Source organism: Salvelinus fontinalis, chromosome 17, assembly GCF_029448725.1.
Source record: "Salvelinus fontinalis isolate EN_2023a chromosome 17, ASM2944872v1, whole genome shotgun sequence".
Taxonomy (NCBI): Eukaryota; Metazoa; Chordata; class Actinopteri; order Salmoniformes; family Salmonidae; genus Salvelinus; species Salvelinus fontinalis.
This window is the reverse complement of record NC_074681.1, coordinates 39,835,955-39,853,108: the sequence shown is the minus strand read 5'-3', so window position 1 is coordinate 39,853,108 and position 17,154 is coordinate 39,835,955. Positions and strand designations below refer to the sequence as shown.

General features: G+C 41.9%; 1 protein-coding gene across 1 annotated transcript; it reads right to left on the bottom strand.

Moving 5' to 3' along the window:
* Window positions 1–574: 574 nt before the first annotated feature.
* On the bottom strand, window positions 575–17,081 carry LOC129814354 (zinc finger protein 644-like). The gene is made up of 7 exons (XM_055867443.1): window positions 16,814–17,081; window positions 16,024–16,125; window positions 6,183–8,778; window positions 2,487–3,056; window positions 2,184–2,309; window positions 1,886–1,991; window positions 575–1,615 (listed from the first exon to the last, which is right to left on the bottom strand). The coding sequence occupies exons 3-7, from the start codon at window positions 8,761–8,763 to the stop codon at window positions 1,420–1,422; spliced, it is 3,579 nt and encodes a 1,192-aa protein (XP_055723418.1). The 5' UTR covers window positions 8,764–8,778; window positions 16,024–16,125; window positions 16,814–17,081; the 3' UTR covers window positions 575–1,419.
* Between the last annotated feature and the right edge of the window lie 73 nt (window positions 17,082–17,154).

The following is a 17,154-nucleotide window of genomic DNA, read 5'->3' as shown; positions in this document are numbered from 1 at the left end:
TGATGTTTAATCAGGTGGATGGATTATCTTGACATAGGATAAAATGCTATGTCATTTGTCCATAATTTGAGAGAAAAAAACTTTTTTTGTGTATGGCAGTGGTGGAAAAAGTACCCAATTGTCATACTTCAGTTAAAGTAAAGATACCATAATAGAAAATGATTCAAGTGAAAGTCAACCAGTAAAATACAACTCCAGTAAAAGTCAAAGTATTGGGTTTTAAAAATACTTACAGTAAGTATCAAAAGTAAATGTAATTGCTAAAATATACTTAAGTACCAAAAGAAGTATAAATAATTTCACATTCTTTATATTAAGCAAACCGGACAGCACGATTTTCTTGTTTTATTCATTTACTTATAGCCAGAGGCACACTCCAATTTACAAACAAAGCATTTGTGTTTAGAGAGTCTGCTTAAGTAGTACTTTAAAGTAGTTTTACTTAAGCACTTTACACCACTGGTGTATGGAACATTTCTGGGGTCTTTTATTCAGCTCATGAAACATGGGACCAACACTTTACATGTTGCGTTTATATTTTTGTTCAGTACTAAAGAAAACACCAACAGGTCAATCCAGATGACAAAACCATAGTTTATTTAGAACATCAAAAAATTGTTTCAGCATAATATCCGTATGATATACATTTAAACAAATTATTTAAAAACATTAAATACATGTGACAGTTATTCATGAAAGGCAGCAACAATCCACGCTGTGACTGCATCATCGAGAACACAAACTGTGACTGATAAACCCTATTAATTTAGGAGTCTGAGTTCTTATGCAGATTACTGCCGTTTGTGACACTCTCTCACACCCCCCAAAAAATGTCATCCGTGTTTTGATCCTTAAATTCTGTGATTAACTCACACGCCATACTTACCAATATTGATAGTCATCAACTAATCCTCAGGCAGATTTCCTATCAAATTTTTTCCCCCAGAACCCCCTCCACGCATAAACAAATGGTAGCAACATGATCATGATTTTAATACAGAAGAAGATTGTATTTGTCCCATTTTCATGTGTAGCATAAATGTAAATATATTATTATACAGATAAAGGGTGCCCCCAAACTGGACCAAATGGACAGAGAATTGAGTAATCTGAGGTAAGAGTTGTCTCTATTGGAAATGGCTTCCACACAACATTACTGCATAAACACAATAAAACAGTCAGCCCACAGGGAATCATATTCCTAACATGGGACATTTAAAATGCTAATAAAATGTAACAATATACCAAAAATAAAAATGTGTTTTAAGAGATTAGGTAGTCAAACTCCTGAAATTGTGTGTTGTAATAGTGGCCATTTTTTTTTCTTCAATTATGACTGTATAAAACTGAAGGAACATCCGATGTACAAACACATACACTCAGGTGAACCAAAATATATACTTTTTAAAAAACCTTGGCTTAGGAGGCAGTGTGAGTTGCCAGTGATGGGGTCTGTCTGTCAGAGGTGGGGTAGGACGGGTCCCTGGGCAGTGAGGTGACCTCCCTCATGCCTGCTCCTGTGTGGGGGACACTGGCGTTCATAATGTGCCTTTGTAGATGCTTTATCCAGTCCTCCTGGACTGACAAGGGGCCCTGGAAGACCAGGTCACAGAATCTGCAGAGGATCCAAACAAAGTAAGACCCCCCCATTCAGAAGTGGGCCTCAAAGACAGTAGAAGCTTCAACCAACTCTTTGAAAGCAAATATCTTTGGTCAACTTAACATTCCTTTTAAAGCATCACTACAAATAATGCATTGAACAGAGCTTCGCCCCAACTTAAAATCTGAGTAGTAAAAATGTAAATGAATAATACAATAATTTACACCAATGACATAGACAGTATGGGGTCAAACTTTGTGGCATATAAGATGAGGTACAGAGTACCTGCAGGTTAGTCTATACATTTCCTCTGGTGCGTGTGGCATAGTGGGGGACATCTTCTTCTTGGAACCAGGCCTTGATCTCTGCCTCCTTTGTTTACAGTCATACGCTGAAACATTAAGAACAAGGCAAGAGCAATAGGCTCAGGTAAGTTCAGTCGTGACTGGTGACCATGTGTGCACTTAGGCAGGGAGTCTGTGTGAGGCAGTGACGTTAAGGAAATCATTGTGTTCGCATAAGAAATGTGCAGTAGTGATGTTACTTTGTGAACATGTGCCGCTGACGATGCGAAGGCACTTACTTGTTCCCTCCAGCAAGGCAGTGCTCTTTCGTTTTGCGTATGCCCGCAAGTGATTGGACAGACTAACACCGCTGTGGAAGGTTGCATTGCAATGGACACACACCTTCCTGTTGAATTCACCTTTCTCTGTGAAACAATATTGAATTATGAATGAATGAAAATCAGTCACATTTTTGACCACATCGGCAATGGTTTTACACGCAAACATAATCCATTTGGCATTCACATCTTTCATGCTAACATTTTGTCTTTGGTTAACTAACAGCCCTTTATCCCAAACAATACATTTAGCCTTGGTCTCACCTGATGTAGAGTTTGAGAGTGTTGAGTTGACTTGTGCTCCTCTACTGTACTCGCTGGCGGAGGAAACTGCCAGGGCGCTTCTTGCCGTTTGAGATGAAGTCCTCAACTTTGAGTCCTCCTGACACTTCCTCTTCTTCAGAATTCCTATCAAGGCACTCGAGAGTGAACCCTTTACCTCCAACTTCGTCTCTGCCTGTTTCTTATCCAATGTTTCCCCTGACAGAGAATACATGGGCACCAGTGGTTTGGCATTGTTGTAGAGGTTCTGAATGGGATTCCGTTTAGGGGGTGTCAGGTGATTAGAGGTGACCTGCTTTGAGGCGATTCTGGAATGGGAGGGGATCCGTTTCTTGCCCAGAATCTGCAGAGCTCTCTGGAACTCTCTCTTGTCACGCATCAGCTCCCGGAGCAACAACATTGGGGACTTGGACTTAGTGGCAATGGTTTTTCCAAGCCGTTTCAGATGGCCCCGAACATGGTTAGATAGCCCAGTCTTATTATCAAAAGAGTCCCCACATAGTGGACAGGAGTGCCCTCGGACAGGAGCGCCCTCAGACCCAAACTTGGGTTCTGAAAACATAGCAACACAGCAGAAATAATTGGTCAAAACATTCTTTGTATGCCAAGGAAATTAGTTCCCATCAACCATTCAAAATTAAAGACTAAAAAAACGAATTATTGAGTAATGTTTTCCACAAGTACATAGAGTAGCTAGGCAAATATGATAAGTAACCAGCCAGGTTCCCTGGGCCTGGAGGGCGAGGAGTTTTTGGTGGCCTCTGGTACATTCTAATGTCTTGATTCCAACCGAAATACACAGCGAAATTAATGAATAGTTTGAGTTTACCTCATATTGGAAAAATGTGTTGTGGTAATGTGTATTAAGACTTTACAATTTAAATGACTGAAAATGTATTTATTCAGTGTATTGTAGGGTGTCCAATCAAAAACGCATCTTTTGAACAATGGTTCAAATAACATGTTAATTGTGTAGATAATCCTCTAAGAAAACAAAAAGGTCCAAACCTCATGTCTCTTATCATAATCCGTTAAGAACTTATTGGAGTTTTTACCATTATAGAAGGGTCAAAATTAGGGTGCTTAAATGAATGGAGAACAGAGAAAAAAAAGTGGTCATAAATCAGGAAAATAGCTCGTCATCTTTCTTCTCAAATCCGGAGGACATAAAACCAATATATAAAAAGGTAAGCTAGATGATGATTTTGAAACAAGATGTAGTATTTTCATATTTTAGTATACGCTGTTCATATTAATACGATGTTCCTGTTATTTTTCAAAGACTTCTCACAAAAACAAGCGTATCTCTGTGAAATGTTAACGTGTGTACCCCACGCTTTATAATTTAATTCAGCTTGTGTCATGCTAATTTTTCTATTTGCGACCCGCGGAAACAACTTGGAAGACACGACTACAAAATGTAAAATCCTCAAAAAATCTCTTTAATGTCACTTATTTACAGTTTTACTGCAATATATGCATTGCAGCAATGTTGGTTCTTCAAATTATGTATTTTATTAAAACTGAAATATGAAGTAAATAGCCCACATTATCTTAAATGTATTAAAGGTTAAATTGAACAAATAAAAGGGTTATATCAGTCTTAAGTATTATCTTTCTGATTTAACATAGCCTAAATGTATTTAAAATTATTATTAGGTAGGGCCCTTTAAAATCTGTTTTATTTTTTGTCCGATTCCATTTTCTCTCGTCTTTCCAGGTTTATGTTTTCACACTAACAGCTTACAGATGGTAGGCAATTAAGGCCACAGTTATTAAAACTTAGGACACTAAAGAGGCCTTTCTACTGACTCTGAAAAACATCAAAAGAAAGATGCCCAGGGTCCCTGCTCATCTGCGTGAATGTGCCTTAGGCATGCTGCAAGGAGGCATGAGGACTGCAGATGTGGCCAGGGCAATAAATTGCAATGTCTCTACTGTGAGACGCCTAAGACAGCACTACAGGGAGACAGGACGGGCAGCTGATCGTCCTCGCAGTGGCAGACCACGTGTAACAACACCTGCACAGAATCGGTACATCCGAACATTACACCTGCGGTACAGGTACAGGATGGCAACAACAACTGCCCGAGTTACACCAGGAACGCACAATCCCTCCATCAGTGCTCAGACTGTCCGAAATAGGCTGAGAGAGGCTGGCCTGAGGGCTTGTAGGCCTGTTGTAAGGCAGGTCCTCACCAGACATCACCGGCAACAACGTCGCCTATGGGCACAAACCCACCGTCGCTGGACCAGGCAGGACTGGCCAAAAGTGCTCTTCACTGACGAGTCGCGGTTTTGTCTCACCAGGGGTGATGGTCGGAGTCGCATTTATCGTCGAAGGAATGAGCGTTATACCGAGGCCTGTACTCTGGAGCGGGATCGATTTGGAGGTGGAGGGTCCGTCATGGTCTGGGGCGATGTGTCACAGCATCATCGGACTGAGCTTGTTGTCATAGCAGGCACTCAACTCTGCGTTACAGGGAAGACATCCTTCTCCCTCATGTGGTACCCTTCCTGCAGGTTCATCCTGACATGACAATGCCACCAGCCATACTGCTTGTTCTGTGCGTGATTTCCTGCAAGACAGGAATGTCACTGTTCTGCCATGGCCAGCAAAGAGCCCGGATCTCAATCCCATTGAGCACGTCTGGGACCTGTTGGATCGGAGGGTGAGAGCTAGGGCCATTCCCCCCCAGAAATGTCTGGGAACTTGCAGGTGCCTTGGTGGAAGAGTGGGATAACATCTCACAGCAAGAACTGGCAAATCTGGTGCAGTCCATGAGGAGATGCACTGCAGTACTTAATGCAGCTGGTGGCTGCACCAGATACTGACTGTTACTTTTGATTTTGACCCCCCCCTTTGTTCAGGGACACATTATTCTATTTCTGTTAGTCACATGTCTGTGGAACTTGTTCAGTTTGTTTCAGTTGTTGAATCTTGTTGTGTTCATACAAATATTTACACATGTTAAGTTTGCTTAAAATAAACACAGTTGACAGTGAGGACGTTTCTTTTATTGCGTCCAGGTTAAACGTGAGACGTCCCTCATTATAAACAGTCGGTTAAATTCATGGTTATTGCATAATTTTCAGATCTATTAGAAGTGATTAATAGACTGAACAAAAATTTCATTTTACCAATTGACTGCCCAGAGATCAGGGCATTCATCAGCAAAGACACAGTGCAAGCTGATAGTATTTTGAACAACCAAATTGAAGTCAAATGTTATTGATGAAATCGAAGTGTGTCAGCTGTACATTGATTTGCGATTCATAACTTACATTTTACCGGTACTACCAGTAGTAGTAGGCCAACCGATAACACCATGACAGAATGCCTTTGAAGTGATGATGCGCCACCGAGAACACCTAGCATGTCCAGCAAAGTACATCGCTAGTGGCACGCACACACTTCGTGCAGATCAGCAGGTGGGGGCTTTTCGTGGCAGCCGAGACGAGACAATCGAAGGAGGATGCGGTGAGCAAAGTTACTGGGCTCGAATTTAGTCACGCTTGATCTATATATATATTGATGCTTCTAATTGTGTATGTTATAAACCACTTTTTTTGATGATAGGTTATTCTCTATGGCTGGATTTATGGATTTTTTTTCTCCCAATGCTACATTAATTTAAATCAAGGAAAATAAAGGAAAAAGATAATGGAAAATAGTACCTTTTTTCAGTCGTATTGCACCCATCTTTCGACGGATGCGAGGTTTCCTGTCTTGAGAAGCCACCTGCTCTCGTGATACCACATGGCGTGCATTGTAATTCAGTCCAACTCTATGCAGATGCCCTCTCACGTGATTGGATAATCCCACACCTGACTCGAACTCTGCAGGACAGTAAGGACAGGTCTTCCGCTCCCCACCCCCTTCTGAATCAGCATCTAAAAAGGATTCACTTAGTGGCACCGAGTTGGGCGCAAGGTTCTCTCCAAAAACCTGTGTTTCTATGCACTCTTCCTTGACAACAGGCTTCTGCTGAGAATTCCTGTTTTGACATTTCTCAAACAGGTCTTCAGAGGTTCCAAGGACTCCTTTCATAGACATTCTTCTGCTAAAGGAATTACCAATGTACGGTTTCTCTTGCTTGATTTCACTTTTAGCGGGAACTTTATTGTTGGCATTTGTGGTGTCATCACTATACTGAAAGACATCCTTATTATCACTGTCTTCCATCTCCTCCACCATATTTTGCATTTTCTGACTTTGCAAATGTTTCGGTAAAATTAAGTAAGAGTCCTGGTCAACGGTATTGCGATAAGGGGTGGACATTTTTCTTTTGGAAGGTGATTTTTTCATAACTGGCATTTCTACGACAAGTTTAGAGACATGTTTGCTGTTGAGGTCTACACTATTACCTTCACTTAAACTGGAATCACAGCCAGAATTTAAGATATTATTCTCCAACTTAGATGCCAATAAATGTTTGTGGCCATTTGAAGAAGAATTTGGACTTTCTGAAATTCCTGACAATGTTTGTCCAAAATCATGATCATGGTCACCATTTGTGCCCTCGACAAAAAAACAACCTGTGGTGACATTTTTTTCATCCCTCTGCTTGTCACGTCTTTGTCGAGACAATAGATTATTTATTGACTTGTCAAGTTTTGACTCTGTGGTTTGAGACTTGAAGCCTCTTTGCGCTCTGTGAACTACCTTATCCTTTTTGAAAAGATCAGAAATGTCATTTGAATCCCAAGGCAAATCTGTTCTTTTTCTGAAAGCCATTTTTTTCACAGATAATTTTGATGTCAGCTCTGAAGAAAATGAATTTACTACTGTGGGTTTCCTAATGGGGAAGTGCTTCTCAGAAGGTGATTGTGCATCCTCATTTCTTTCTCTGCTCTGGAAAACGTCATATTCCTCGTATGTCTGATTATGACGAATCTCAAGATGATTTTTAAAGATGTTTTTGCTTGAGGTGCCATAAGAACAATGGTTACAGGAGTAGGAATGAGGTGTTTTATCATCTTCCTTTGACCTAAACACTCTGGGTTTATCTGGCTTGTCCAGGTTTTTACAGAGACTGTGTTCTTTGTTCATGTGTCTCTCAAGTTCCAACACAGTCACAGCCATATAGTTACAATTCTTACAGTCGTAGTACCGCTTGTCCTTCTCATGAGTCTTGGCATGTTGAACAAATGTATTTGGACAATTTGTTCCAAAAGTGCACTGGGGGCACTGTAGCCTTGCATCTGTGCCCTCATCCTTCAATTCATTCATGCCCTTGATCTCCTCCATGAGTCTCTCTCTTCTCTCCTGGTGAATGGTCATGTGACGAAGGAGAGAATTCCGAAAGCGGAACGACTGTCCACACTCCCTGCATATAAAAGGCTTTGGAATGTTGATCAGACTGGGCGGATCTGTGTGAGTCCTCATGTGCCGGTGCAAATGGTTCTTCTCCTTGAAATTGATGTTGCACTTTGTGCAAGGAAAAAACAATGGCTCCTCCTCTGAACAAGAGTCAGTCAGCGGATTCCCTTTCAGCGTTTTAAGCCTGTGAGCCACGCTTTTCTCATGTGGATTTCTTGCAGGCGTGTTGAAAATAAGTTGCTTGATAGCCTCTACAGTTCCATTGGGATACGGTGCTTTCTTCCTCGTCAGTGATTGAGGTTTGCAGCGTTTTCTCAAGGATTGGACCTTGTTGATGGGAACAGGGTCTTCTAGATCCTCCTCATCAAATACGTCCTTTGTTGACTTGAGGCTCAAATCAGAGAACAGTTCCTCTGAGGGATCTACCATGACCACCATGTCCATTTTGCGTTTCCTCCTCCTTTGGCTGTTTGGGGGAGGATCTGCCATTGGTGGCTCCTCCATGGGAGAATCATCGTGGTCGTCCCACAGAAACTGCATGAATTCTCTCTGAGGGTCCCAGCTCAGGGGACCCTCATAATTATCCATCGAGTTCTCTGAAGATTCTGCATCAAAACCCCATATCCCTGTAGTGTCAATGTCCTGCACAGTCTTCAACTGAGTTATACTCTTCTCCTCCTCCTTTTCTGTTGACAAGCTGTTGAGTTCATCTGATTCGAAGGCCTGGTGTAAAGGTCCATTCACAGACAACACATTTGTGTTTGAGAGAACATCAAGGACACTGCTATTTTCTCTCAGAGGAGAGGTCTGAGGTCTGTCCACTGTTTCTATAAACAAGGGTGTCTGATTTCTCATTAGATCTTGAAAGAGATCTAAAGGGTCAATCACAGGATCTGCATCTTTCTCTTCTTCATCAATACCGGTCAGATCAGACATTTCTGCAGCTGAACTCTAGGGAAAAAAAACAAAAAACAGAACAGAAAGTTGTTTACTTTGCCCATCAATCATCTAGCTGGCTACACTTGCCAAATATGGTACCTCTCCTTTAAGAACTCTCTACCACCACCAGTGGTGCCTGCTAATGGTGCACAGCAAAAAAAACATGACTTCTGAGAGCTGCTGCAAAATATGATCTCAATTGTATTTATGCACAGTACCAGTCAACATCTTGGACACACCAACTCATTCAAGGGTTTTTCTTTATTTTTACTATTTTCTACATTGTAGAATGATAGTGAAGACATCAAAACTATGAAATAACACATATGGAATCATGTAGTAACCAAAAACAGCATTAAACAATCTAAATATATTTGAGATTCTTCAAAGTAGCCACCCTTTGCCTTGATGACAGCTTTGCACACTTTGCATTCTCTCAACCAGCTTCTTCCCTATATACATCACTGGCTACTCTAGTAATGGAACACTAGTCACTTTAATAGTGTTTACATATTTTTGCTTTACTCATCTCATATGTATATAGTATATTCTACTGTATTTTAGTCTATGCCACTCCGACATTGCTCATCCTAATATTTATATATTCCTTAATTCCATTGTTTTACTTTTAGGTTTGTGTGTATTGTTGTGAATTGTTAGATATTACTGCACTTTTGGAGCTAGAAACACAAGCATTTCGCTACACCTGCAATACCATCTACGAAACATGTGTATGTGACCAATAAATACATTTGATTTGATGAGGAAGTCACCTGGAATGCATTTCAATTTACAGGTGTGCCTTGTTAAAGGTTAATTTGTGGAATTTCTTTCCTTTTTAATGCGTTTGAACCAATCAGTTGTGTTGTGACAAGGTAGAGGTGGTATACAAAAGATAGCCCTATTTGGTAAAAGACCAAGTCCATATTATGGCAAGAACAGCTCAAATAAGCAAAGAGAAATTACAGTCCGTCATTACTAAGACATGAAGGTCAGTCAATCCAGAAAATTTAGCAAAAACCATCAAGTGCTATGACGAAACTGGCTCTCATGAGGACCGCCACAGGAAAGGGAGACCCAGAGATCACTCTGCTGCAGAGGATAAGTTCATTAGAGTTACCTACACCTCACAGGCTGACCACACCGCTCGCGTCGCGTGCGGGAGCATTGCAAAATACATTTAGAAATCCATGTTATTCAATTATGCACCCACACTGCTCGCAAGCGTCTGCGTTGCCAAGGTCTAAAATAGAAATCAGTTCTATTTCTGACGCAGATCGCGCTGCAAGTCCTGCCTCTCCCATCTCCTCATTGGTTTATAGAAGCAGGTACCCACGTGCCATCTCCTCATTGGTTATACCCACGTGGGTGACTGAAAGACGAACAAGGTCGGTGGCGGTAATGCACCTAATTTATGAAAGTTGCCAATCGCAATATAAAGTCAAAAGAAGAAAAGGCCTGGAAGGCAACGATTCGGTTGACCGTTTGGTGTGGATTACTTGGCGGAGTAGAGGACCTTGTGCATTTCAGGTAAAATAACAACTCAATGTTTATATCCCAGGACAAATTAGCTAGCAACAGCAAGCTAGCTAAATAGGACAAATTAGCTAGCAAGTGCAGGCTAACTAGCTAAATTGCCATAAATGTTTAATGCATTCCAACCTGTCCACAAATTAATATAATTGGTTCAGAGTTTGTTTTGATATTTTAAACTGCGTGTCGTGATCGCGTTTGGTGTGGGGGGGACAAAATAAATGTATCCATGATGGGGCACGCGCGCAGCCGGTTTGGGTTCCGTGTCAGATTGCAGCCCCAATAAATGCTTCACAGAGTTCAAATAACAGACACATCTCAACATCAACTGTTCAGAGGAGACTGCGTGAATCAGGCCTTCATCAAATCAAATTGTCACATGCGCCGAATACAACAGGTGAAATGCTTACTTACAAGCCGTTAACCAACAATGCAGTTAAGAAAAATACCCCAAAAAGATAAATATTAAAACAAATAATTAAAGAGCAGCAGTAAAATAACAAGTGAGGCTATATACAGGGGGTACCGGTACAGAGTCAATGTGCGGGGGCAGCGGTTAGTCGAGGTAATTGAGGTGATATATACATGTAGGTAGAGTTATTAAAGTGACTATAAATAGCTAATAAACAGAGTGGCAGCAGCGTAAAATAGGGGGGGGGGGGGGCAACGCAAATAGTCTGGGTAGCCATTTGATTAGATGTTCAAGAGTCTTATGGCTTGGGGGTAGAAGCTGTTTAAAAGCCTCTTAAGACCATGGTCGAATTGCTGCAAAGCCACTACTAAAGGACACCGTGAAGCATGAGGGGGTAGTGTGATGGTGCTTGGCTGGTGACACTGTCTGTGATTTATTTAGAATTCATGGCACACTTAACCAGCATGGCTACCACAGCATTCTGCAGCAATACACCATCCCAACTGGTTTGCACTTAATGGGACTATCATTTGTTTTTCAATAGGAAAATGACCCAAAACACACCTCCAGGCAGTGTAAGGGCTATTTGACCAAGAAGGAGAGTGATGGAGTGCTGCATCAGATGACATGGCCTCCACAATCACCCGACCTCAACCCAATTTAGATGGTTTGGGATGAATTAGACCGCAGAGTGAAGGAAAAGCAGCCAACAAGTGCTAAGCATATGTGGGAACTCCTTCAAGACTGTTGGAAAAGCATTCCTCATGAAGCTGGTTGAGAGACCAGCTTCATTGAGATAGTGTGCAAAGCTATCATCAAGACAAAGGGTGGCAACTTTGAAGAATCAAAAATATATTTTGATTTGTTTAAAACTTTTTTGGTTACTACATGATTTCATGTGTTATTTCATATTTGAAAATTGTAGAAAACTGTAAAAATAACGAAAAACCCTTGAATGAGTAGGTGTCCAAACTTTTGACTTGTACTGTATACTGAACAAAAATGTAAAATGTAACATGTAAAGTGTTGGTCCCTTGTTTCATGAGCTGAAATAAAATATCCCAGAAATTTTCCATATACACAAACAGCTTATTTCTCTAAAATGTTGTGCACAAATTTGTTTACATCCCTGTTAGTGAGCAATTTTCCTTTGCCAAAATAATCCATCCACCTGACAAGTGTGGCATATCAAGAAAATTATTAAACAGCATGATCATTACATAGGTGCACATCATGCTTGGAACAAAAGGCCACAAAACACAATGCCATATATGTCTCAAGCTTTAAAGGAGCGTGGAATTGGCATGCAGACTGCAGGAATGTCCACCAGAGCTGTTGCCAGAGAATTTAATGTTAATTTCTCTACCATAAGCCACCTCCAATGTTGTGTTAGAAAATTTGGCACTACGTCCAACTGGCCTCACAACCGCAGACCTTTCAAGTGTATGGCGTCAGGTAGGTGAGCTGTTTGCTGGTGTCAGAGTGCCCCATGGTGGCAGTGGGGTTACGGTATGGGCAGGCATAAGCTAATGACAACAAACAATTGAATTTTATCTATGGCAATTTAAATGCATAGAGATGCTGTGACAAGATCCTGAGGCCCATTGTCGTGCCATTCATCCGCCTCATGTTTCAGCATGGCCCCAGCTGCTGGAACATTGCTGCAGGGACTTGATCCATTCAGCTGCAGGGACTTGATCCATTCAGCCACAAGAGCATTAGTGAGGTCGGGCACTGATGTTGGACGATTAAGCCTGGCTCGCAATCAGCGTTCCAATTCATCCCAAAGGTATTCAATGGGGGTGAGGTCAGGGCTCTGTGCAGGCCAGTCAAGTTCTTCCACACCTATCGACAAACCATTTCTGTATGGACCTCGCTTTCTGCACGGGGGCATTGTTATGCTGAAACAGGAAATGGCCTTCCCCAAACTGTTGCCACAAAGCTGGAAGCACAGAATAGTCTAGAATGTCATTGTATGCTGTAGCGTTAAGATTTCCCTTCACTGGAGCTAAGGAGCCCAGCACAAACCATGAAAAACAGCCCCAGACCATTATTCCTCCTCCACCAAACTTTACAGTTGGCACTATGTATTGGGGCAGGTAGCATTCTCCTGGCATCTGCCAAACCCAGATTCGTCCATTGGACTGCCACATGGTGAAGCATGATACATCACTCCAGAGAAAGTGTTTCCACTGTTCCGGCGTCCAGTGGCGGCAAGCTTTTGTTCGGTACTGGTACATCGCTGGGTTCTTCTTTTTGTCATGCTATACCCTTGAATGGTGAGGAGGATGTACCTGGTCCCGACGATTGCATACTGCAGGGTAGATTGAAAAATTCAGAAACTGGATGTTTTAGATCGCCTTCTCGCTCATCTACCTGCTGATAGGCAAGACGAATTGGTCGGTCTGATTCTGAGTTTTCCAGTTTTGTTTTCTGATACGCCGACACGTACAAACTTGATAGAACACGATATTGGCGTTGGGGATGCTGACCTCATCCGTCAGCCGTTCTATATTTTCTTCATAGAAACAGAGTTGTCTGGATGCTGAGATCAGGTACAAGCTGGAGAGTGATATTGCAGAGCCTTCTTTCTCCAGCTGGGCTTTTCCCTGTATCTTGGTCAGTAAACCGGATGGGACAAACAGATTTTGTATGGACTATCGTAAGGTAAACAGTGTCACTAAGCCAAATTAATTTCCTCTTCCTCGGATGGAGGACTGCGTTGATCAGGTCGGAGTAGCGAAGTTTGTGAGCAGGTGCCACTGATGCGTAAGGCACGCAAAATATCTGCCCTTATTACACCCTCTGGGCTGTACTCGTATTCGGTTATGAGTTTCGGCCTGCGGAACGCACCTGCCACTTTACAGCGCCTTATGAATAGGGTTGTCTCCGGTCTGGGGCACTGTTTGTCTGGACGATGTATTGGTTTATGCAGATACTTGAGGAGCATTTGTCCCGTATTCAAGCCTTGTTCGACCGCCTGGCTGTGGTTCGCCTCACTATCAACTTGGCAAAGTGGGAGTTTGCTCAGGTGACAGTTAGATACATACCTTCGTAAGGTGGCTGGGCAGGGTGAGGTGCGTCCTGTTCGGGCTAAAGTGGTAGCTATTGGTGCTTTTCCACCGCCAACCACTAAAGAACTGATGCGTTTCTTGGGAACGATTGGTTATTAGCGTCGTTTCAGTAGGAACTTTTCTACCATAGTCGCTCCCCTGACAGATTTGCTGAAAGCTAAGTCGGTTTAAGTCTGGTCTCCTCTCTGTCGCAGGCTTTTGATGACGCAGAGAGGCTGCTTACCTCACCTCCTGTACTGGCTGCTCCTCACGTGGCTCCGTCATTCCTCTGCAAATCAGGTTGTGGTGCAGTCCTGCTGCAAGCAGATGTGTCCGGTGTTAAGAGGCCCGTTAGTTTATCTTCAAAGAAGTTTAACTGTTATAAGTTGAACTACTCTGTGGCGGAAAAAGAAGTGCTAGCACACATTTGGGCGCTACAACACTTTGAGGTGTACATCAGGTCGGGTGTTATACCTAATGTGGTCTACGCCGACCATAACCCTCTCACCTTGAGGTCTATGATGTGTCCTAACCAGAGGTAATGAGATGGTGTTTGTTTTTACGGGATTTCCATCTCGATGTGCGGCACAACAGGGGGTCTGATAATGCCATTGCTGACTCTCTCTCTCTCTCGTGCACCCTGTTCCTGAACGCGTCTGGTCCTATTGATCAGTGGACACGCAATTTCTTATGCATGTGGTCCCAGAGTTGTGACGTATGCGTGTCATTTACGTGACCTGCTTATTTTGTGTTGTCCTGTCCTCGTTTCCCCTCCCCCTCTTAAACGTTGCTTCCTGTGCACAAAGGTTGCTGAGGTCTGGGGAGGACAAGGTTGGCTGTGGCAGATGGGTTAGCGTTAACCAGAGCAGTATTTTGTTGGTGTTATATATATATTTGTTGTTGAATATTTACATTTCTAGTTTTTTGGTTGGTGTGGTGTACCAATGTCCTTGGTACAATGTCCCCAGTTTTGAGGGGTGACAAATTCTTTCTCTCTGATCATTTTTCTTAATAGGATGTCGGTGGGCAGAGCTGGGAGGGTCGTCATCGAAATGGAACACCTCTGGGCTCAGGTGTGTCCCGGGGATAAATACACCTTTCCCCTATACATTGAGGCGACTCTCTCCACGCAGACATGCTTATTTTTGGTTGCAGCATTTTGGGGCTTCTTTGTGTTAGTTTGTTTTGGCACCCCTCATTATCACCATCTATGCACGCATCTACTCACTTACACACACACACCATTGTTACTTGTATATAGTTTTACCTCCGCGTTGTCTCCCTCTTTGTTAAGGGTTACGAGCCAGTTGGTAACAGTAGTAATGAATAAATTGGCAAGATTTCTTTAAACTGACAATTCTGTGAACTGTCTTGTGCAGGTTTAGCAAAGGTTTCAGCGAGAGATGATTCAGCTAGGAGTTTGCAGGGATCTGTAGTCTTGCATGATGTCTTCTTTGATGCTAATGAGCATTTCAAAGTATTTCGAGTAAATAGACCCAAATATATTGATACGTCACCTTGTCCAAGAGAAATTTAGATGGTTATCAAAACGTCACGCCAGTGTAAGCCTACATGAAACACAGACCTTATTTTAAGTGTTTCTAAAATCCCCCATGGGAAAAATGAATGGTGGAAAAACAATTTCCCTCTTTGCCCGCTAGGTTTTATGGGTATTATGACACCTCCACTGTGGGTCTCTATACACCCCTGGTAAGCATCCCATGAGGGTTTGAATACCCACAACACTATATACAGATACATTTTCAATAGAAAAAAATATTATTTTTCATGTACATGACGACAGCAAGGTGAGCGATGAGTGGGCTAAATATGCCCATTTAAGGACACCTGTCAAGCAAGCCATAAATGCATGCATGTCACAACATATATCTTATAATAAAATGCTAATCGATCACCCCTTGCTCAAGACCGATGGGTAACGTTGTTGATGAGCAGTTGACAGTTATGCATTCTATAGTAAACTTTCTAGCTATGCGTTGTAGAACAGCTATGCCAAAACACAGCGCAACCTTTACACTCGAGCACCAACATAGTTCCTCGAGCCCCATAAAGATCCAAAGGTGCTTTACTTCTCTTTAAATTTTCCTGTTGTTGGACGCTTGTAATAGCCTAACGTTACCCAGTCCATAATGTCCATACCAAAACAAAAACCTCCACCAAAACCACACGAAAAACACCGGACATGTTTGAGCAATACCGAGAGGTGACAATATTGTTAGAGAAGACTTGAAACTTTACCTTTGAACGGTGTAAATGCAAACGATATGCACTTTAATCGTTGCATTGAATTATTGCTCACTTTCGTCTTCCATCCATTCTACAGTCGCCATTTTCCTTGGTCTACGTAGGTTAAACCATTTTTTTGAGAGGGAATACAAGAACGACACAAATGCATTAATGAGTGCACTTTTTAATTGCACAACATTTTTCCAGTGTAGAAGTAGGGATATAATATAACATTCACAGTGTAAGTAATCATTTCATTATACTTCCGTGATCTTTCATAAACTTTTTGTCACCGTGATAAGCTTCCCCCGCAAGTGAGAGTGGTTTGTCCCAGATAGGCGGCATGAAAAATCCCGAGTTGATGATCATCTACCTAGTTTATTATAGGTAGAAGATTGGGTGGACGCTACTGATAGCCGGTTTGAAATTGTTATTTTATTAAAATCGAATACATTGACATGTTAGTTGGTCATTTCCATTCAATGTATATATGTCTCCTTTTCTCTCTGTCTGGATCACATTTGGATTTGTGAACACCTTGCGGATACAGTTATAGCTACTCAACAGTCATAGTAGCACATGATTACTGGCAATCAAGACAAATCTTTACTCCCAATGTTTGATTTTTTTGTTTGTTTTACACAATTACAGCCTCTTTGTCCTCGCTGTGTATTAACGTGTCAGCTAGGCTACGGTTGTGAGCTCTTACCTGTTAAACAGTGTAATATTTTTTTCCACTAATTCTACCCCCCCACTCGTCGTCTTACAGGATATTCAAATAACGCATAAAATCTTCATGTACCTTTGTATAGCCAACACTCAATGCATGTTGTTTTGAAACCTGCCAGTCGTTTTGGTGTCAAGGGGCAGCCGCAACGCGCGGCACACCATTCAATCAGCTGGCCTATGGCTTAGATATTTAGCTAGTTGTCAAATAAATAAACGAACGGTCTATCGAGCAGCTTGATTCGAAATATATTTTTACAATACATTAATTATTTTTGTGTTAAAACGAAAAAATGCTAATAATGTTTTGAGTTGCCGATTAATCTGAGCTGGCAAACGTTTCTCCACAGATATAACAATAAGACAGATATTTCACCGGATGTATAAATGTGAAGCGTCCGCTTGGCGTTTCCACTC

Bases quoted from the DNA above. Each gene is read 5' to 3' on its own strand.
- LOC129814354 (XM_055867443.1), bottom strand. From the start codon at position 8,763: ATGTCTGATCTGACCGGTATTGATGAAGAAGAGAAAGATGCAGATCCT. The intron at 1,992-2,183 runs GTAAGTGCCTTC...TTAATGTTTCAG, and splicing joins TGCCTTGCTGGAGGGAACAA to CGTATGACTGTAAACAAAGG. The intron at 1,616-1,885 runs GTACTCTGTACC...GATCCTCTGCAG, and splicing joins ATGTATAGACTAACCTGCAG to ATTCTGTGACCTGGTCTTCC.